Below are 24,639 nucleotides of genomic sequence, written 5' to 3'. Positions count from 1 at the left end.
GTTCTTTCGAGAGGATAATATAAAAAATCAGGCTTGTGAAAAAGTTCAAGCAGCTGACTTATTTGTTAAGGACAATGCTAAACTACTATTAGGCAAGCTTACCACAACCAAGTTTTCCTAGTTCTGGGGAACCTAAGAACTAAATTGTGTTTTTCAAGAAGTACCTAAGATAATGGATGCATCAGAATTTGAAATAGTAAAGAGTATATCAGAAACATATGTTTACTTTGGGTTAAAAGGGACAGAAATAACCATTAAGTGTATGGATCCGGAAAAATATATACGAAATCTGTTTGATTTCGGAATGACTCATGCATTAAAGGATGTTGACAAGAACACCTATATAGGAATAACTATCGAGAGCACTACCTTAAACTTAAAACAATGTACACAACATGACGTCCTAAAAAGAAATTGAACCCTGATGTATTATTCCATACAGTTGAAAATGTTTTAAATAGTAACGAACATTTTCTTTTGGGAAAAAAGGTGGATTTTAAGATCCACATTGTTAATCCATGCAAGGGAAGATGTCGAACCCGTGGATCGACCAAATATGAGGAATATACAACTCTTTTGGAAAAGTGTACTATCCCATTAAACAAGGACATATAATGTCTTTCTAAGGCTATTATCCTCGAAAAAGGTTAAGGCCAATCAAAATTGCTTTCAAGTATACAAGTTAAAAACAATCCTGAGCGATTGTTGAAGCAGGCCAAGGATTTGTGTGATGATGCTAATGTTACTATTGGACATCAAAATGGGTGTACTATTAATGATGTGAAAAATTTCAACAATACCTGACACCCAAATACCAAATCATTGTCTTTGAAAAGAAACTTAATAGTCGTGAATTTTATGGAATGTATCCTGGAATAAAGGGTAGTAAGCAAATATATTTACTGTACAAAGATAATTACTACCAATTAATAACTAGTGTACGTAAACTTTTGCTAGCCGAAGGCTTTTGCGATTATTATTGTTGCAAAAAGTACAATAAAAAAATCTCCGATTTTATTATTATTATTAGTATAAAGTCTTCATTTATTCAGCAATATGAAGCTTGTATAAAGTCTTCATTTATTCAGCAATATGAAACATCTTTCATTAGTTTATATTGGTTTTTTTTTTACACAAGTTTTTTTTTTTTTTAAATTTGTATTGTGTTAATTAGTTTTCAACTCATACACATAAATATTTGAAGAAATGTTTAGTATGATAGCACTGCACTGCACTACACAGTAAGTATTTTTCTTAGATATTTACTTGAGTAAGATTTACTTGTAACGTTCACAGAAAAAAAAAAAGCATGGCAAATTGTGCCTTTTTTTTTTACAGTTTGTACATGTAATATACCTACAGAAGAGTAACATTTTCATCCATACGTCTTCATATTTTTTCAATCACAAACACTATCACTATCACTATCACGTTGGTTTTTATTCCAAATTAAGAATTTCTTAAAATCTTTCTGCAAAAATATTTCTATCAGTTGATTAACAAATGTATCATTATGAATGGCATCATCATATATATGAAAAAACTGTTCTAATTTATTAAAAGTATTGTCGTGCATTTTTTGAAACGTATACCAAATTTCATTTTGTGTGTTCATATCCATAATAACACTTAGTACTTTTGTTTTCAATATATTTTTATGTAACAGAATGCAGTCATGGTTTATTGCGTCTTTCAATCCACGTGCACACCCACTGCAAAGAAGCATACTTCTTCTTTTAGATTCCCACATTTGAAAAGCATTTATTAAGCACTGAATGGTGATGTGAATATTATCGCAGAAACAAACCAATACGTTTTCAGCATTAGACATTTTTCAGTTCGACAGAGTAAACGAATTATATAATAGTTCTCAGCTTTCTTAGCAAACGAACGAACGAATAAAATAATCACAACGTTGTTGCTTTTACGACTTTTTAATTTTAAATAACACTGTAAGTGTTCGAGTAATTTATTACGAGCTTTTTAATATTTCGCAGCGTAGCTGCTCTGGCATACGAACCAATAAAAAAAATAAGAAGTGATCAAATTAAAATAAAAACACCAGGCACAAATATCTTCATTGACCACCATACGAAGAAGAAAAAATCTTTTCATCGACTACAAACAGTACAAGAATATTCTTATGTCACTTTCTTAACCGCGGTATTTATACTTTTCACCGTGGGATGTAATGACATGTTTGAATTAACCAATGAAAACAGGTTTAAACAAGTTTAAGGTAGACCTGAAACTCATAGTTCCCACCCCCTATTAGTTTTTAGATACTATTCTTTTATTATCCAAATTAGCTTGAATATTTCATCTTTGCATCAGTTTTACAAGCGACAAAGTCACCCAAACCGTTTACTGCGCGTGCTTGAATTTTTATATACTAACATTGAAAACAATAATTAGAAATTACTATACCCGAACCCCAATAGCTCCTTTTGTATTTACTTGTTTTTTTTTTTTTTTTAAATTAGCCTGTTGGATTCCAATGTATTGATAAATAATGCTTTTAAATCCTTTTAAAATATGCTTTTGGTTATTTTACATTTAAGACATGGTGGATTACTTCATTTTGTGACAACTTTTAGCAACGAGTGGTGCTATCTTATCTACAAAATACTCCGCACTTGAAAAATTTATTACTGTTGTTATCATAAGACAATAATTATTGAACTTTCGCTAAATATGTTTACAAATAAAGTATCGCCTACAATAAGGAGAAACAAATGCTATCGAAAATTCGGCAAATGTTAAGGAATCTTGTAGACAATCCATATAGTAAGTTGTGAATATATGTTAAAACTGAAGCCTACATTATGTATTTGATCAGTGCTAGAAATTCCTGTGAATTTTCATTAAGTATGCTATATGTTAAAAAGCATAGGAAAGAAAAAAAAACTAACACCAACTTTGCAATGGCAAAGGAGAATAAACTGTTTCACAAACTTCTTCTTCTTATGTCTGAAGTTTCATGAAAGTAAAATTTATTTATTTGTACAAGTAATCACCGATTTATTCCCTATTTATCGGTATTCTTTTTTCATGTCTATATGACATATATTCAAAGATCATTTACTTATTTAAACGGGTGTTTATATCAATGCGTTAGGTTATATATATCTATTGTATTGAATTAGATTCAATCACCCAACATGACCCTCCTCCTCTTTGCTAAGCGGATAGCGTCCATGTTAGCGGCGGTGACAAACCATAGTCCTGTGGGAAATCATCATTTTATTTACACTTTTCTTCACGAACAATAACTTTGTGAGATTATATATATAAAATACCCCATTACTGTTCAAAGGGGAGGTCAACTAAACTACCACCTTTTCCTATCATTTCATTTAACCACTTGTTTTTTAAAAAGAAGGCAAGTAGAATCAATTTTCAGTTCAAGTTCTTGAAAACAACCATCTTTTAGTATGTATTAATCTTACTTATTTGACACACATTTGTTCATTAATTTTACTTATGTACTGTTCAAAACAGAAAAGATTTGTTCAAAGATTTGATGATAAGTACGTTAGCAATAGTTCACTATTGTTTTCTTATCGAGACCAAACTTTTATTCTTTCATAACAGCTCCGTCTCAATGATTCACATTCAATTTTAACACTTTTGAAAATACAATTTCCTTGAGCATCCAATAAAATTATATGGATTACTATGCTGACAAAGTTTCAATGTTTAGTTTTTTCAGTGCTAGTTGGTTTCTACAGTTAGACTTTTTTTCATTAAGTATTCATTTATCAATATAGGATTATAATGGCTTAATGATAAAGCAGTCATTTTCACTGCTTAGGATTTTTGGTTCGATTACCGTTTGCATTAATTATTTCATTTGTCATAGCAAAGCTATAAGGGCTCAGTGGTAAAGCATCCATTTCCACTGTTTAGGGTCCCTGGTTCAATTACCGATTGCATTAATTATTTCATTTATCATAGCGGAGCCATAAGGGCTCAGTGGTAAAGCGTCCATTTTCACTGTTTAGGGTTTTTGGTTCGATTACCGCGTGCATTAATTATTTCATTTATCATAGCGGAGCCATAAGGGCTCAGTGGTAAAGCGTCCATTTTCACTGTTTAGGGTTTTTGGTTCGATTACCGCATGCATTAATTATTTTATTTCTCATAGCGAAGCCATAAGGGCTCAGTGGTAGACCGTTCATTTCCACTGTTTATGGTTTTTGGTTCGATTACCGCATGCATCAATTATTTTATTTCTTATAGCGGAGCCATAAGGGTTCAGTGGTAAGGCGTTCATTTCCACTGTTTAGGGTTTTTGGTTCGATTACCGCATGCATCAATTGTTTCAACATTTTTATCACAACATTAAGTTTGGATTTATTTCTTATAAATTGTGGTGGACAAACACAGTGTGCGTGGGTTTCCTCCCACTTCCTATATACTTTTAAGAGCTTTCTTTGTAAAGCGAAGCAATATAAAAACCGACATAATCGTGGGACTCACAAATTTCATTTATTATTCAAAATAATTTCATAATTAACCGTACACAGACACAATAGTAAGTAAGTAAGTAATTTTTATTTCTAAGAAACAATTTGCTATTTAATCTTTACATTTATTCAGAGTTCGATTCCGTGCTGCACAAAGAAAATATTCTGATGGCAGCATTAACTATCTAAACTGAACTGAACTGAACTGAACTAAAGTTCTTCTTCTTTGGCAATTGCAATGGCTTAGTGGTCACCTTTAGTGCTTGGGGTTTGATCCTAGGATGTTCCAATTATTTGAACATTTTATAACAAGTATTTGTGTTTCTCATGGCCGCTTTTTTATAAAGTGTCTAAGAGACAACAAATCTTCATGACCTAAGTGTACGGGACTCCATTTCATCCAAATAGATAATGGTATGCCAATTAACATATATGTCATTCTACACTGAAACCCTTTATCTATATTTACCTTAAATAGTTGGACATTATCGTGTTTTTGCACCTGCCGTGGCTCGCAAACCCAAAAGAAATACCTAGTTAATTATTCAAGGAATAAAAAACTGTTCTCAATGTATGTTCCCTGACACCAACTACATTTTAGTGTTCACAGAAAGAAAATGTATTCAAATTCTCTATCTTGTCTGCATAAAATAAGTTGCTCCGACTAATTTATTAGGAGAGTATCTTTTATTCTCTTACATATTCTTCGAACATCTTATACATGTGAGTGAATAAAATAAATTCATTCACTCATCTTAAACGGATTTAATCAAAAAGTAAAAAATTCAGACTTTTCTTTCAGTATACTATCATTTAATAACAACAACTAATTAGTAAACGAGAATGTTGTTAATTTAATTCTTATTTATGGACACCAGCAAATATCTCATTAATCTTGTTTCACCCTACAATTATGTATATTAATTTAAAAAATAAAAAATAAAAAATAAAAGGAAAACTCAAGTACAATTTGATATTGGAGGGAAATCAAAGTAGTTATGACAGCAAAAATTGAAATCTTTTCAATTAAAACTGATAACTGAATAGTGACGCATACTGAAAAGCATAAAGATTTTTTTTCCTGCTTTTAAAAACTCTTCAATGGTAACTGTTAACTGAATAGTGCAGCGTACTGAAAAGCATAAAGATTTTTTTTCCTGCTTTTAAAAACTCTTCAATGGTAACTGTTAACTGAATAGTGCAGCGTACTGAAAAGCATAAAGATTTTTTCCTGCTTTTAAAAATTCTAACAACAATTCTTATTCTGAAAATATCTTTTTCTATGCTTCGAAACGTTACTCTTAATAAAAGGTATCTATAAGTTCAATATGATACGGAAAAAAAAAAGTTAGACATTTTTATGACCTTTCTTAGGTAGGTTTTAAAAATTCAAAGGAAAGGAAACTCAAAATTTTCCCATTCACCCAAAACATGATTTATTTACAGTTTTTTTTTTCTTTTACAAGTATTTTTGTTTCAGTTTTTTTATTTTTTCCATTCTTTCATATTTCTCCCATGCTTTTATAAACACGTCATCTTCCCCATCATTTAATAAATCCCAATCATTGTCATTTACCCCCTCCACCACTGGTGGTGATATTGGTACCACTGACATCACTTCTTCCACCAATACCACTTCGTCTTCCTCCACTGACATCATTTCTTTCACCAATGATGATGTTATTGGCTCCACTTTTTCCTCCACCACTATTACTTTTTGGGGTACTTGTTCTTCCGCCACCACCACCGGGTTGTATCTTTTTCTCCTCTGTTCATCTCTTCTTCTTCTTTTTTTCCCCCCTTCGGCCACATCCAATAATTCTTCCATCTTATTAAACCACTGGATGTGGCGGTACGAAGAGGAGGAGGAGGAGAAGGAGGAGGACTCACCGGCGGAAGTGGTTGGCTGCGGTTCCATCTTTCTAAAATAAAATAAAAAAAAAAAAGTATTATTAGTACAACTTATTTTCAGCAGAATGAAGTCAATTATAATCAACACTAATAAAATTATATTATTCTAATCACAAACTCAATTACATTGTTTAAGTTGAACAACAACTTATATATAATTTTAAAGGAGTTAACTTCACAAAGATTTGACCTCTATGTAAAAAGTTATATCTGATTTCCGGTGTGGATTTTATGCTTCCAATTAGTGCTAAAAATTTTTTTCCAGGAGCAAAGTTTAAAGTTGTGTTTGTGTTTAATTTTCAGTTTTTTTTGTTCTGAAAAACCTATAAGAAAAATATCACTCTTAAATCAAGTCTAGTGTTCCTGTGTAGCCTAACATAGTGATTAATGCTAATAATCACGCTATTGGTACAAACTGTTCCGGCTTCAATTTCCAGTTGTAATAAAATACTAGTTTCATATAGCCATGCTACTAAACAAAACAATAAACTTAAAATCAATTCATTTTATGTATGTACACGTCTCATATAGTCATGCTACTGAACGGGATAGCAACTTAAAATCAATTCACTTTATGTAGGTATACGTCTCATAAAACCCTGTTACTGAACGAAACAACAACAAACTCAAAATCAATTTACTTTATGTAGGTACACGTCTCGAAGTTTTCAAGTTTATTTTCCAATAATTATTAGTTATTTAATAGGTTCATGTCTCATATGTCAATGCTGCTGAACGCCTTGGTTAACTGAAATTAAGCTACTATTATTAAAATCTTACAGTATGTTCTTATATTTTAATAAACGCTGCTAACAAACACGAATTCAATTTCCGGTTGTATCCTAAAAGTTTCACGTTAAGGCTGACGCATTTTGTTAAAATGAATCACAATTTAATTTGTAATGGTTCGACATGTTCTAACCCCTTAATGCTTTTGCTTTTTGGTGCAAACAAAACCATAGTACCGTATTCACTAAGGCTACCATCTTTACTGCAAACATATTTCCGTTCTCAAGTACAAATTTCGCATGTCATAATTTTTAATGTTATTGCCTTTCGTGCTAAGGCGTACAATTTTAATTTTCGGGCAAGCCTATTCGCATAAACAAAGTCACCTTAACAACGGCGTGCGGATTTAATTTCCGCATAAATTTAACACTGGTACGTGGGTTCAAATTCCGAGCGGACATACGCGTATAAGCAAAGTCACCTTAACAGCGGCATACGGGTTCAAATCCCAGGTGCGCTTACTCGTATAAGCATTAGCCTTAAATGCCCTACAACAACAACGCTGCAAAAGGTCGGAAATTAATTTTAATAATAAGTATTATATTTAATCTCGGGTTTTATTCAATGTTACTCCAATCCAATTAGCTATAAAATATTCTCCCACATTCAAATGTATTCTGCGATATTTAAATATATATCTTTCACGCCATTTCCCTCAAAATATGACGGACTAAACAAATTAAGTTATTTTTTCACTGTATATAAATCATATTTCCACCCGGACAAACTCAAACAAAGTGATTATTAAAAATAAAATACGTTCGCTTCATATAAGCATTGTCTCTAGTTCAAACCTTGAATCGGTCATAAATGAACAAACGAAATGTATATCAGTTTTCTTATGCATCTCTATATCAATTTTTAAACTTATAAATATTCTTTCAACAAGAAACAAAAAATAAGATTGTGTATGTGTTTTCAATAACCATATTAAAACAGTAAAATTACATTTCTTCTTCTTCTATACTTATTTTTTTTCTTTCTTTCATCGAATAACCCCGTACTAATCATTATATATAATTCTCTTCAATCATTTGTTTTCATTACTTTAATACAAAATTACCTATAATAGAAAATTGTAGTTCTATGCCATCTGTCGGAAAAATTTTAAATTAACTTTAGTTTAGTTTAAGCCGTGTGCCGTGTTGACGTATTTGTTATTAGTCCTGAATATATATATTTATATTTTAAAGGTAAAGTATGATATATATATTTCTTTTTTAGCCATTAAATACTACTAATAGCATTAAATAAGTACCCTTCTCGCAGTTGTGTTCTGTTAATAAAACATAATTTGTGAGGGCATAGTTAATTCTTCTATCAGTAAACCACCAAACGTTCATTATATTACAAATCCCTAAGGGGGACCCTTCAGTTGAACATAATTATCATCATTATGTTATTACCGATTCAAAAAACCCGCAATTGTAAGAACTAACTAACTAATGGGGAACTTTAACACATGTCAATGTATATGGTAAAAACACATAATTCTCTTTTTGCTATAATACTGTTAAAATCTAGGATCGCCTATAACTAATGGGCCCCCGCCCAGTTATAGCTACGTGATTTTCCTTTTGCTATAATATAATACTGTTAAAAAATCTAAGTAAGCCTGGGGGCCGCGGTGGCTCGGTGGTAAAGCGTTCACCTCTGGTTGGTCAAGTGAGTTTGTGGTGGACAAACACAGTGTGCGTGGGTTTCCTCCCACTTCCTATATACTTTTAAGAGCTTATTTTAGCTCCCATATTTAGTTCAAACACCTTATTTTTAACAACGAGTTTGCACAGCAAACGATTTATTTTGCAAGTTCGCAATTTTTAAAATATTTTCGAAACAAGTTTCTCTTTATGAGATTTCATAGAAATCGATCCGTAAAATAAGTTGCTCCGACTAATTTATTAGGAGAATATAAAAATAAGAAACGAGAGAATAAATAATCACACTGTAAGTGTTCAGAGATTTCATAGAAATCGAACCAATAAAAAAAAAACCGGCATAACCGTGGGGGACTCAAAAAAATTTCTAAGTAACCCTGTGACTGGGACCCTCCAGTTATACTACAAATAGGACTACATCATTTCCTTGTAATACAATACTGTTTAAATCTATGGGGGGACCTATAACTAATGGGGGGAATGTCTCCCGCCAATTATACGGTTATACTACAATAGGCATACATAATTTCCTTGTAATACAATACTGTTTAAATCTATGGGGCACCTATAACTAATGGGGGGAATGTCGCCCGCCAATTATACGGTTATACTACAATAGGCATACATAATTTCCTTGTAATACAATACTGTTTAAATCTAGAAGAACCCCTAACTAAGGGGTAGGGCCTCCAACAGTTATAGCTATGTGTTACAATACTCGTACGTAATTCTCTTTTGCTATAAGATAATACTGGTAAATCTAGGCAATCTATCTTGCAGGCAAAAAGCCCCTCGTTGAGGGACATGGTAGAAATAGGAATACCCATACATAATTTCAATTCGCTTCCTTGTAATACAATACTCCTAAAATCTAGAGGAACCCATAACTAATGGGGGAAGGGCCCCCGTTACCTGTAAAATATACTACAAATAGTCATACATAATTCTCTTTTTGCTATAAGATAATACTGTTAAAATTTAGGCAATCTATTTGGCAGGCAAAGCCCCCTTCATTGAGGATCATGGTACAAATAGGAGTACATCATTTCATTTTGCTTCGCGGATACACAACAGGTTTTCAAGTCAAAAGACAGTGTTCAATAACCAATGTATTTAGGGGTTTCTTGACATTAAAGCTATTCTATGCGTTATGTAACTACCATCCACGCAAATAACTAACATTCAGTAATATTTACTATTAAAACACAATAATGTTATGGGGAAAAGCGCTCCCCCCCAAAACTAAAACATTTCTTTCTTTCTGCAAATACTAGTCTTAGTTCAAACATTTGCGTTCCTAAAAAGATTATCAGCTATATTACCAAAGCGTAATAGTATGCCATCTATTGACAAATGAGCTTACTTAAACAGTTCAAGTCCCATCTGTACAACATACATATATATATATATATATATATATATATATATATATATATATATATATATATATATATATATTAGGTATAACTGATTTAAAGTGATCGGTATAACAGTTAAAAAAAAAATCGTAACAAATGAATCAAACATATTATAATTAAGCATCCTATAATTAAGCAAATAAAACTCTACAAGTGTTCTGAGTTTGCTTCGCAAACGACCCAATAAATAACACCAATTTTAAAACGTTCACAATCTATTTTAACAATTAGTTTGCACCGCAAACGATCCAATACATAAGCAGAGTATGTATAACATACGATCCGTAAAAATATGAAGTGATTGAACAAAAAGCAAATGATCCAATAAAATAAAATAACACGAACGAATAAAAAGAAGCAATCGGTAAAAAATAAGAAAGGAGATTAAAAAAAATAAGATACGATCCGTGAATAATAATAATAATAATAATAATAATAATAATAATAATAACTTTAGTAATCGAAAATCGCAATTACATTTCAAGCGTTTTCAGTATATCGCAAAGCTTATCCTCTTGCATAATTACAAAAAAAAAAAATGGTCGTAGGTTTATTCCCCCCCGATAATGTTTCTCAGAAGCAAATCGTGTATTATTTACTTAATTATAATGAAGTGAATAATACATGACATTTAAAAAGTTCTCACCTTAAAAAAATCAGACTTCGCTCTGTTAAAATCACTGACGAAAAGTTCAACACACACACACTATGGAACTGTGTAAAAACAATAATAACAAACTTTATTTCAATACTATATATATATAAGGATTTCATTATGTCCCTCCCCCAAGCATCATGTTTTTCAGCGGGTTTTCAACCCGATTTCATTAATTATAAATAAATAAATAAGGTCCGCTAACATTGTTTATTCATTGCCACAACGAGAAATCTAAAAATTTCTTATTTTCAAGTTCGTCAACCGCTGGAGAAATCTCATTCAGACAGGGTATCGATCGATCAACATTCAGGACAGTCTATGTACGGTTTTCATCTAATTAAGGAAAAATGCTTACATGTTCATCAGATATTCTGCCAAAATCAGATATTGCCACAAAAATACATTTACGTGTTTGTCCCAAAACATCTTTTAAAGGGGGAAGAAACATAAAATTTCTATCTGTCTTCTTCATCACTGCCGATAACTATCGCTGTAACAACCATCGTTAATGGAAAAATATTTCAGTATGTTGCCAGACAGTTTTCTCATGGTCAAGGGAGAAAGTGTCTAAGGTTATTCCAGTACAAGCGGAAATAAAAATTAGAAAGTGCATTGACACTCTATACATGCGTGTCACAAGTCATAGTTCTATCGGGAGCAAGGTGAAAGCGTGTGAGGCAACGACCCGGAAGTAATGGCATTCTAAGCTAGTCTTCTGTAAGAGACGGAACAACAATCATTCGCTCCGTATTTCAAACTTGGCTGTAAACATGGAGTTAACTATAAGGAATAAAAACGATGAATAAATCATACATACATACACACTTCGTATTTCCCATATTTTTTTTTTTTCTCGCCAATTTACATGTGAGAATTGCAATAATTCTCAGTACAATACAATATACATCGTCGGTGCTTGGGGGTCCCGGGTTCAGTCTCCCGTACAATACAGCGTTCACCGCTGGTGCTTAGGGTCCCCGTACAATATAACGTTCATTTCTGGTGTTAAGGTTCCCATATTCAATCCCCGTACAATGCATCTTTCATCTCTGGTGTTAAGGGTCCCGGGTTTATTCACAGTACAATACAACATTCATCTCTTGTGCTAAAAGTCCCATATTCAATTCCCGTACAATACAGCGTTCACCCCTGGTGCTAATGGTACCACGCTCATTTTCAGTACAATACAGCATTTATCTTTGATGCTAAGGCTCCCATATTCAATTCCCATACAATACAACGTTCATCTCTTGTGCTAATGGTACCACGCTCATTTTCAGTACAATACAGCGTTCACCAATGGTGCTAAAAGTCCCATATTCAATTCCCGTACAATACAGCATTCATCTCTGGTGCTAAAAGTCCCATATTCAATTCCCGTACAATACAGCGTTCACCAATGGTGCTAAAAGTCCCATATTCAATTCCCGTACAATACAGCGTTCACCAATGGTGCTAAAAGTCCCATATTCAATTCCCGTACAATACAGCGTTCACCAATGGTGCTAAAAGTCCCATATTCAATCCCCGTACAATACAGCGTTCACCTCTTGTGCTAATGGTCTCATATTCATTCCCCGTACAATGCAGCGTTCATCTCTTGTGCTAATGGTCCCATATTCATTCCCCGTACAATGCAACGTTCATCTCTTGTGCTAAGGGTACCAGGTTTATTCACAGTACAATACAGTGTTCACCACTGTTGCTAAGGGTCCCATATTCAATTCCCGTACAATACAGCGTTCACCACAGGTGTTAAGGGTCCCGGGTTCGATTCCAGTGCGTATCACACATTATAAGTGTTCTCACCTTCTTATTTTTAACAATCATCATCTCCTTTAGCCTAACAGGTGGGACTCAAATATTTCATTTTCTTTTTTATTCTATCACATATTGTTCAACATGTTATACATGTGAACGAATAAAATATTCTCTCAAAATGACGTAATACAGAATGACGTATCAACAGATTTAATTCAAATTTCCATTATTTTTAAAAATACCCAGTATAAAGTCTCTAAAAAGAGGACACGACCTTTTACATGTCAGCACAACTAAAAACAGAAATATAACAACTTTCCAAATCCATGTCATCAACCCCTAATGACCTACCAATCCGTTTGACAACATCCATTAAGGAAACATGTTAGAACATCATTATTACGTAAAGTACCGCTAACATTTTTGCTTTTCGGGTGTAGAAGTTCGTCTCCAACTACTAACGAGAAGATTTTTCACGCTAAATAAGATTTCTGAATTTTCTTTCACTAGCAATTTACAAATGGAATTTGTTTTTATGCATTCATATTTTTAAATTACGGGACGATACTGAAGCAAATCAATATAATGACAATTAAAAAAAGTGATTGTAAAATTACAAAATAAAAAAGAAAATATCTAGTAGAGGAGAAAACAAATGAAAGTAGACCCACATTTACAAGTTAATTCTTAGCTTATATTGATAATGAAGGCTTTTTCTACAGTAATTTGTGAATCAAATATTAATAAGTCAGTATGTAAAATCGCTCCCCCCCCTCCTCTGTGGATAGTATTTTAGTATAAACGTATTTCTTTTATAAAATAAGTATATTTTATAGACTACTATTGGTAATTTCCACATAAAACTGTATGATGGAGAACGCCACATTGAATTTGGGACTAATTAGCAATGCTCAGGGGCGTAGCCACGAGGGGGTCCACCGGGTCTGGACCTCCCAAAAATTTCGAATCTTGACTAACATTTGTAGACTTTCTTAATAAACTATACTTTTCTAACACAGAAATGATTGATGTAGGCTAAATATTTTATTTTACGCCTCATCATGTACTCTTCTTTTCTTATAAAAATAATCGTTCTATCATTTTTTCTAAAAATATAGGTGACAGTAAGTAAGAATTACTTATCGTCTTTTCGGGTGCAGTATAAGACAGGTTCCATATTATGTAGACGTATTGGACCTCCCTCAAATACTTTGGACCCCTCCCAGTTAACATTTCTGGGTGTAGAACTGGAAGTGCTGTTTGTTTTGATGTATTTTGATTTTTTTGGCTTCTGTTACATGCTGATCCTTCATCTGGCGGGTTTCGAGGTTTCCTTTCCAGAACATATCACATTGGTAGGCATTGTTTCGCCTCATGTGGAAGTATATTGTGTTCATCGTGCATTACGTAACAAGCAAGACGGATGATTTGGAATGTAGATTTTCTTTTACGCACATGTGTGTGTGTTGATGTATGAATATGTGACATTCGGAATTCATATACCAGTACCTCTTTTGTATCGGCTGTTTTGATTTTTAATTATTAGGTTTAATTTTTTTGTGTGTGCTTTAATTCTGTAAATAACCTACAAATTCTGAATGAATTGTATACCATGACTTCTGTAAATAACTTACAAAAAACATTGACCAGCTTTCAACTGAGGAAAAATTTGCAATTAAGGCTTAGACAAAACAAGCAAAGGGCAATTCAGGAGAGTGTTCGAAAAAAAATCCAGTTTAAATTTACAGGATATCTTATGCAGTAGTGTTGTTTGCACCAGATACATTTCCTCAATTTATTTTAATTTTTTCTGGATAAACTGTGAATAAAGTGTGTTCAATGTACATTTTTTTATAACACTAATCTCTGCTACGAACTCTCTTTAGTCAACGCTGAAGAGGAATTCGGATCACTGTCAAGGACTGAGTTTGCTAGAATGAATCGTTCGCAATAATCTAGAAAAAATATTTAGTAAATCTACAAAGCTTTGAAATTAATATTAACAGTACCTATGGCGTCAGCAAAAGACGAACAGTTTTTTTCCACATGAGAAAGAATTGACACTTTCAAAGGAATTGAATGTCCCAAGAAAGGTTATCACAATTGGCTATGCTTTCCATCGATAAAGACCTGACAATAAGAATACTAGAGTTCAACCAGCATGTATTAGACAGATTTGCTCCAATCAAAGAGAGGAGAATGAACTTACTAATTAATTAAGGTGATTAATCGGATAAAATGTTCTGCATTTTTTATTTTTTAAAAACAGAATTTTATTTAATTTAACATGTCACATAGCATTTGCATCTAAAGTTATGCTGAGTAGTCAATGAGTCAACTTTATATCTTCTGTCTCTTATCGCTCGTACTGCAACACCCGAAACCATAATCCACCGGCCGCCACTGATTTTTGTGTGCAACGATTTCTTGGCGTAAATATAGTTATTTAATTTCCTTTTAACCCTTGAAATAAAGTAAAGACTCATTTTTTCGGAACCTCCTTACACGATTGGAAAGGAACTGGTTCCATCCTGTATTTCCTTGTTCAAATTGTATGCAATAGGTAGACTTTGAATTTGGATCAAAGAGGGAGTGAAAACTGTGGTCATTGGTTTGTCAAAACAGTACAACTTCAATGGCACCACCTGGATATACGCCTTACTCATTACCCCCTCACCACTCAACTCTATCTCCCACTGATCTTTAGAGACAAAAAAGAGTTTCTAAGAGTTTCCAAGAAAAATATTTAGAAACAGTTTGGCTTTATTTTATTATAGTACCAGAGGTCAACTTTCAGAAGGTAAGGACAGCGCATGTGACATCTTGAGGAAAAAACACTCAGCTTCAGAGTGATATTTTCCATTATGAAGGGATTCTCACACCCCGAAAACGCAAACATTAAAAAATAAAAAAATAAAAATAAAATAAACATCATTCACGACCACTGCCTGACAACTAGCTGTTTAGTGATTTTTTTTTTAAATACAGTACATGAAAAGTAGTAGTTTTTTTTTAAAATTAAGTCAGTATACTATGAATCGAATGTAGCGTATACCCACGTACTTCCAAAATTTTAGGTGGCTATACGATAGTTTCCAAAAGTTAGAGGCGTATACCCTCCATTACATCCCTGAAGATGTGTGCATAAGTTTCCTTTTTTTTTTTTTTTTTTACATAGCGTAAATATTACAATTTTAAATAACGAAATACAAACTTAATCATCAAAGTATTTTCCTTCCCTCTCTATCACTTTAGTCCATAAGTCAGGTAGCTTGCGTATTCCCTGTCCAAAGAAAGACTTAACTTACGTTAGAGGCAATAAAGTTGTTGCAATTCTTGGTGTTATCAATGTTTGCGAAGCGCTAGACAGAGGAGTTGTTAACTCGTGGATTAAATCTTATTAGCAAAATCGTGCTCAAGCTGTTGAACTATCATTTATGTCCAATACAGCTGAATCAGCAACTCATAAATCTAAATTTAAAACCATTTCTACCGGTGTTCCTCAGGGATCGATATTAGGACCCATACTATATGTAAATGATTTGCCAAATGACGTAACATTAGCAAATACAACTATGTACGCTGATGACACGAGTCTAACTATAACAGGTACAGCGGGCGACACTTCTAAATGGTACACCTTAGCCGTAAATCTCCATATGGCTGTACCATTTAGAAGTGTCCTCCGCGGTACAAGTCATGATATTATCTATGATAAAATTGACAAGACAACCCGTAGTTTAGAAAACTGGTTTGCCCAAAACAAACTAAAATTAAACACAGACAAATTTATAGCACTAAATTTTCATCACATTCAAAATAAGCATTGCCTAGAAACTGATATAATGTTAAATAATAATAATAAAAAAAAATGTATTCAAACTCAACTAAATTTCTGGGACTTTGGCTAAACCAGTCTTTCCTGGGAAGCACACATATTTTCACTAGCACAAAAGCTCAATAAAATGCTCCATGCATTAAGATCAATCAAACATGTTTTAAAACAAGATACGATTCATAACTTGTGTTTCAGACTCTTTCAGTCTTTACTTTTATATGGTATAATCTTCTGGGGAAACTCCCAAAAAAAGTAATATGTTGTTCGTCATTTAAAAAAGGGTTTTAAGAACTATGACTGGGGCCAAAATAAACGACTCGTGTAGGCCAATATTTAAGGAACTTGAAATATTGCCTTTACCCTCGCTATACGTATTTGGTATGTTACTGTTTGTTAAAACCAACATGAGGTATTTAACGCACCAACAACCCATAAACACGATGCCAGGCGTAAGGATAAAATTCCCATCAAATAGCACTGCACTAAATTATACGAAAGAAATCCAACGTATATGGGTACCATACTATATAATAAGCTGCCTCTATATCTTCGAAAGACAAAACAAAGAGGGGAATTTAAGCGAATATTGAAAACCTACCTATTACAGCACTGCTTTTATTCCGTTAATGAATTCCTAGGTGTGTAAATGAATTTGATTACTGGTAGTATTTAAAATGTCTATCGCTTTGTTTCTTTTATGTAGTAGACGTAGCGTAGTATTTTAATTAATTCGTATGTAGGCCTATATGATAGAACTATGTATGTTTATGTATTTTTAAACCCTGACGAGTCTTATTCATACACACGAATTCGTGCAATATGTATGATCATAAAGACGAAATAAAATGAATATGAATATGAATATGAAAAAATAGGTGATAATCTGATCAGGCGAATATGCCGCATATAAAAGAATTTCCCAATCCAGGTTAAGGATTGTTTCTTTGTTGACAAGGCGACATGTGGACGAAAGTATGCCTTTTGTGTTCCTTGCCCAATATAAGGTTGTTTCTCCTCGATTTTTTGCTTAAACGGATTTTTTTTTTTTGCACCGTTTAGCTTTGATACTTTCACCAGGCTTCAGTATTCGTAATAGAGCACTCCCTTAATATCGCACCAGATCAACAACACTTTATTATTATTATTATTATTATTATTATTATTATTATTATTATTATTATTATTATTATTATTATTATTATAGATATCCGTTTCAAGTGGTGAGTTGACCACGGTTTACCCCCCACTATTTTCGACATTTGGAGTTATCGCAGCAAATTCAACTTTTATCTCCTGTTACAACTTTCTACATAAAAGACCTTCTTTTGTGGCGAGCATACAGTGACACACAAGTGTTCAGACGATAGTCTATACTGCGCTCTGTAAGCCCGTGTGGAATCAATTTACTGCTTTCTGTATTTTGCCAAGGGCGTGTAGACTTCCAGCGAATTGTCTAAAGGTCGATTCTAAGCTTCTCACCCAATTCTTTCGTTGTTTGGTACGGGTCTTCAAGTAACATTTCCAGACCAGGGGCGTAAATAAGGGCCCCGCAGACCCCGCACTACGGGAGGGCCACAAATTGTGAAGTCTGTCTGCGGGAGGGCTCCCAAGCCTTTAGTTACGCCACTGTTCCAGACCATCGTTTTCGAGTTCTTGAGGTTTCCCACTCCTTCGCTTGTCTTTCAGATTGAAATATTCCTTCTTGAAGTTGGTAAACCTTTCTCTTACCGTACTTGTATCAATGGTATCCTTCCCATCAGGGCCTAAAATTCAACGAAATCTCAGCTCCACACTGGTAAAAAATGTATATAGTATAGAGAAACTAGTTTAGTCAGCATTTGTTTTGATATATAATCAGTGTTCTGTCCAGTACATCATGTTTACCTGCGACCAATAATAATAATAATAATAATAATAATAATAATAATAATAATAATAATAATAATAATAATAATAATAATAATAATAATAATAATAATAATAATATTATTATTATTATTATTATTATTATTATTATTATTATTATTATTATTATTATTATTATTATTATTATTATTATTATTATTATTATGTAGGAAAATTTTGACATCCAGAGCAAACAAAATTAAAGGCACATTAGAATACATATTTAATTGTGTTGTATTAAACCATAAAATACAGGAAACAAACCGGTAAGAAAAATAGTCACACTGGAAGAAAAAAGTCACTTTTTCTTGCATAAGAATTTCACTGTCATTTTTCCGTGATCATCACGCTGGCTCAGTCTGTTTTCTGCCGAGGCAAACACACCGTTATACCAGGGCTGTTCCTTTGAACTTCAAAACGCCTTTACTTTCTGGCCAGCTATTTCATAACAGCAGGGATTGGGCTAAAATCTCCCAACGGACCCATATTTATATTAACGTGAAGGTAATTTTTCACAGTAGTGGGAGCCAAACAGAGTCTGTTATCTGTTTTCAATGTGTTGTAGTCACTTATAAGTTTTTCATCATCGGAAGAAGATGGTTTCGAAGCAACAACTCGGGCTAGACTTGTTGACAGAGCATGAAATGACTGATTTCCACAGATTTTCATGAGAAGGCTTTTAGCGTCCAGCTTTCAACATACTGCACGATGATGCCTCTCTATATTGCATTGCGAACTGCAAAAGATCTGTATCAGGACAAATAACTTTGTGGCATTCTCTTAGGGCATCATCAGTTATATCCTCTTGCAAAACACACAAATGCTCCAAAGCAACAATACTGTCTTCATACACCAAACGCTGACTAACAAAGTTAATTATGGAATCCAGGACTTCGTAGCGTACTAGAGTAAAATCTCTTTTCTCACTGACATATTTGTTATGGGATTTATTGCGACGTATGTTACGATGAAGTTGAATACCATGTGATGAGTACTGTATTTCTCCGTTGACGTTCTCTTGCACATGTTCGCTTAAAAATGTTTCTTCCCGCCCGCCTAACAGAGGTTTCTCTTTCATACTCTCCAATTGTGCTACTTATATTTTTATTTGTTATTATTTTCAAAATACTCCATTTCATTACTCTCAAACTTCTGCTGGCAGTTCTTGAAAACATATAGAGCGTCTGTCACAAGACACAGACGATGAAGGCGATCTAATTCTATCCATTTACACAGATGACCATTGCCTTTATTACATCCATGGCTTTCCGTTTGCAAGTTAAAGGCAGCTTGGATACCACTTTTTTAGGAGAGTAGTGAGCATACTGAATGAAAATTCTGTCCGCCTGACGACAAAATATTCTGGGTAGTGCAAAACTTCAGTTATTTTCTGAAGCTACCATCGTTAAACCTTACGTTCGCTGCCCTGAAGAGTGATAGAAAGCACACAGTCCAGATGCTGCTTGAGAGATGAAACTTCTTGGATATTGTTGGTGACATCTTTCCATGCTAAATTAATGCGATGGGCAGCACACCAAATTTTCAACAGAGGCAACGTTTCACCTGAAGCATCTCTTTCATCAGTTAACAATTTCCACATTCCTTTGTGTTCTCCTGTATTCATGTTTTCACCATCATTAAACTATCGAAGTCACTCTGGGAAACAGTTCTTTCCATGGTATTACTCTTTCTACTGATTTTCGTAACGCTGTAACATGCGCTTCGGAGCCTCTTCCTTCTGGTTCTTCAAAGCCCAGGAACATTAACTTGTTCTTACCCTTTTCCAGAAGCGTCATTTCACATTTTGCTTGGGGGGGGGGCAAGACCCCTTGATATTAGTAAAATTTCGCGTTTCTGACTGATTTACTACTATTCTATTGATAAACTCTATATACATCTCAAACTCAGGGGGGGCAAATGCCCCTCCCTGCCTCCCTAAATGACGCCCCTGCCCTTTTCGTCAACAATATTGGCCATAACGTGATGATTGTGCAACTGCATTCTGTCGACACTACCATTGCTTCTCAGTGATATAGCTAGTGCGTTTTTTTAGGGCTTTTCGTACATTTTCTATATCTGCCTCAACAATGTAATCTAACACTTCGGTGTGAGATGGTGGATTGCCAGTAGTGGGTGCCCACACTAAGAAATTCCTGGAGGTATCCCTGTATAATTTTACTGAGGCTTTGAATTCCAATGTTCCATATAAAAATAAATAGACCTAATGTCCAACGCCCAGCAACATGGAAAATTGAATACCCTATGCTGCTTGTACGCACAAAGTACCGGTAAATCAACTAGATGAGAACCATGTGTCAGGTGTCGTGTCTACAGGCATAAGGACGAACTAAAGGAACATTGGCTTACCTTTTGTTTCTTTATTTCCTTCCTCTGTTCCATTTTCGTTATTGTTTCTAAAGTAATGAAATTACTTTACCAAAGACAACAATGCATCATCACCAAACAGCGAACACTGGTCTATAGACAAAAGAAATAACCCGGGCCGGCTAGCGAGATTTTTTCCATGAAACTTACGAACGGATAATATTTCCTGGGTTATTATTGGTTGTTGAGAATCTACGGTGCTTCGGCTAAATTTTTGGCGGCTATTGATGTATGTTATCTCTGGTAGAACATGTTTCTACAGCGGATTTAAAGGATCATGTAATTTTTATCTACAAAACAACACATTTCATTATATCGGAAAAGTGTAATGTCCTATTGAAACAACAGATAAACGTGCAGTTAGTTGCATATTTTAAAACTATATGAATGCAACCGAAAACGTTTGAAAACTAAATATAGTTGAAAAGTTCCTTCACCTCAAAATTGGCAATGGTTTTCCCTGCCATCTAGGAGACACCTATATGTATTAACTCTGGCTTAATGTCATATACTGGCAGTTATATGATGGAATTGAGTAATCCATTGCACAATGAATGTATTGAATCAGTAAGACTTAGTTTGATACACTAAACACCTTTAAATGCATAATCCGAGAAAAGTAGGGTACTCACATTAATACCACTCCACACTTTAAGAATTATAGTTCCACACTCATTTCCTACAGTTCCACAAAGTGTGGAGTACTCCACTCAATTTTAGGCCCTGCTTCCCATACACTTCCTCCATCGTTCTTTTGGCTTCTGCAGCAGATATTCCAAGGTTGAAATGAAATAGCATGCAATGTTGAACCTGTTGACAGTTATGACAAATTAAGTATGAATTCATTTTACCCTGCCCTGCTTAAGTTTCTTACTCCCTCACTTCAGGAAATTTAATGAAGCTGTTGGAAGATAACGCTGCATATTTATGCACACATTTATATACATTTTGCTGGTTGAATAAATTTAATCTGGCAGGCAAGAAAAACCTACCTCAAAAGAAGAAGCAGATACAAAACTTCTTCTTCTTCTTCTTCTTCTTCTTCTTCTTATTATTATTATTATTATTATTATTATTATTATTATTATTATTATTATTATTATTATTATTATTATTATTATTATTATGCATAACATTTTGCTTACATCTCATTCTCTGTTCGGAAAATACTTTATCTCGGGCTTCAGAGATTTCAATATACTATACACGGCTATTTTGGCTGTTTTAGTTTAAAATCATTATTCATAGAATTCCTTCTTTCTACTGATACAAGTATATCGTGTGAATTTTTTTTAATACGAGGAGTGATCAGAAAGTAAGGTTACAAAGCCTGCAATGAAACGTGTAAATATTATTTCATACAGCCTATACAGCCAACCAGGGGTGCCCATCCCCCCAAAGCTGATGGCGCACTCCCCCCAAAACTAATAATCTCTTCACTCCTCAAAACTCAAGTCCTCTAAAAACAATTGCCCAGTGTAGCAGTAGTTTTTATAGTACTAGTAATTGTTATTTTTGTTGTTGTTTTTATTTCCTGTAGTAGTATTATAGAATGCTTGTAGTAGTAGTAGGGGCAGTAGTAATTATAAAAATGGCATTACTTTTATTAGTAGTCTTGGTAGTGTACAATACTAAATATGTTCTATAAGGATATTGAAGGGTATAAAAACTTCTACACACTGTGTATGGCACAGGTATTCTTTTTTTACAATTAGTATTATTATTATTTTTTTTCTTTACAAAATATTGATATAATTCCCTTGTACATGAAAAGTAAGACGCAAGTTACAAGTTATTGAGTTTGATACCAAAAGAAAATGTTGTCCTCGAAATTAGCCTACAAAAAGAAGTGATATCCAACAAAAATCATTCCTGTAAAAGAGCCAAGTACGAGTGGCCTTAAAAATAATTGAAATCACAAAAATAGGCGCCAAGTTCTGGTGGACAACAGTTACAAACACTCAAGGATTTAGATTTGAAACTTGGCTGTTGTCTGTATGGTTACCATTAGCTCATAATTAGTAGAATCTGACGAACTTCTACACCCGAAAGCTGGAATGTTAGCGGTACTTTACGTAATAATGATGTTCTAACATGGTTCTTTAATGGATGTTGTCAGAGGGTGTCGTGTATGTCATTAGGGGTTGATGACATGGATTTGGAAAGTTGTTATATTTCTGTTTTTAGTTGTGCTGACATGGAAAGGTCATGTACTCTTTTTCGAGTGTGTATACGTGTCTGTAGAGACTTTATACTGGGTATTTTTAAAAATAATAATAATGGAAATTTGAATTAAATCTGGTGATACGTCATTCTGTATCACGTACTTTCGTAGTAGTGATTAAATTAATATTTGAGTCCCACCTGTTAGGCTAAAGGAGATGGTGATTATTTTATTTGTTAAAAATAAGAAGCTCAGAACACTTATAATGTGTGATACGCACTGGGATCGAACCCGGGACCCTTATCATTGGAGCTGAATACTGTATGATGGGAGGGAAATATTTATTCATGCGTGACTTTTTTTTAATTTGTTGGATCGTATTTTTTATTCTTTTGTAATTATTACTCGAACACTGTGTGAATATACTCGGTGAGCGTGGTAAAACCTCGTGTACGGTATGATACACTATGATGGTACATATACAGAGCGTGGTTTTCGTACGTCTTTTGCTGATGAACTTAAGACATGAACTGAACTTTTCCCGCGCTTTTGGAAACCCGGTTGGGTAAGAGTGATGATGTGTGCTTGCAGGGCGTGCTAAAACTTGAATTTTAATACAAAGGAAGATTGCTGACACGTTTGGTAACCATTACAGAATACCGCCAGACTGATAGAAATAACTTTGGCGCCACGGTAGGTGAACAAAAGGAAGATTGCGGACGTGGTAGATAAGCATCACAAATTGGGGACAAACTAACAAAAATAACTTTAAGGTTGGGAATGCCGAACACGTGATTACCTTGCGGTTATGAAAATACTTTAAATACAGGTTATAAGAGACAAAATATATAAAGATACATCATGCAGTCGTATGAGAAGAAGGATCTTTGCAATAGCAATATTGAAGCAATATCTGATGCTGAAACAGAAATATACGAATCATCGTCAGATGAAGAATTTGATTTTGATGCAATAGATTCACCAGCGCTAACAGTTTCACCAACACCGCCAGCATCTCCAATTGTATTATCAAGAACATCACGATTTTGGGCTTTAGATTGTTCTTGTAATAGTGAAAAAGTGGATCGTGAATGTATAAAGAAGGCTATTGAAAAATGGAATTTTAATGAGACACTAATATGTGAGGGTTGTACGACAGGATCTAATCATGATTTTGATCATGATTGTATGACGACGCGTCCAGAATTATTGGAAATCCGTGCTTGGAGTATTATAGCAAGTCCTAGTGTTGAAGATGATGTGTTTTATTTGTACGCAAACACGCATATTATCGGACTATTAACAAGAGAAAAATTTTATGACGCCTATGTGGAATTATTAAGTGATACAGACTATTTACCGGAATTACTAGAGATCTTCATAAGAAAAGACAAACGGAAAGCGAATATTTCAGATTGAAAAAATGTATTCGAATAGTGCTAGTGTTTCATGTGTGTTATGTAATGGTGAAAACATTAATGTGAACTGTGTATTAAAAACTATAAAAGTATACTTACACAACAATAATCCAATGGAATGCGTGGAATGCAAGTTACACCTTCCTCATGAATGTAGACATTTTCATAATACTGGATCATTTGCAGTGAAGTATTTATCTCTTGACAAAACTCTTAGTGAACTCTTTGAAGTGTTTGAACAAGAACATAGTGAAATCTCATTTCG

General features: G+C 33.8%; 1 protein-coding gene and 1 long non-coding RNA gene across 3 annotated transcripts in view; both read right to left on the bottom strand.

Moving 5' to 3' along the window:
* Positions 1-24,639, bottom strand: part of LOC145662599 (uncharacterized) — a 160,829-nt gene that overhangs the window by 43,472 nt on the left and 92,718 nt on the right. Inside the window, exon 1 of one of the 2 annotated variants that reach the window (XR_014127069.1) lies at positions 21,425-21,443. The exons of the other annotated variant lie outside the window; for it this stretch is intronic. This is a non-coding gene — a long non-coding RNA (uncharacterized LOC145662599). Of the gene's footprint in view, positions 1-21,424; positions 21,444-24,639 lie in introns of those variants that run through there. 2 annotated transcript variants of the gene reach the window in all.
* On the bottom strand, positions 5,889-10,945 carry LOC145662036 (uncharacterized). Its single transcript, XM_081727370.1, has 2 exons — positions 10,892-10,945; positions 5,889-6,391 (listed from the first exon to the last, which is right to left on the bottom strand). The coding sequence occupies exon 2, from the start codon at positions 6,385-6,387 to the stop codon at positions 5,929-5,931; it is 459 nt and encodes a 152-aa protein (XP_081583496.1). The 5' UTR covers positions 6,388-6,391; positions 10,892-10,945; the 3' UTR covers positions 5,889-5,928.

Source organism: Thermobia domestica, chromosome 10 (genome assembly GCF_964235325.1).
Source record: "Thermobia domestica chromosome 10, izTheDome1.hap1.1, whole genome shotgun sequence".
Taxonomy (NCBI): Eukaryota; Metazoa; Arthropoda; class Insecta; order Zygentoma; family Lepismatidae; genus Thermobia; species Thermobia domestica.
This window is presented reverse-complemented; position numbering and strand designations above follow the sequence as displayed.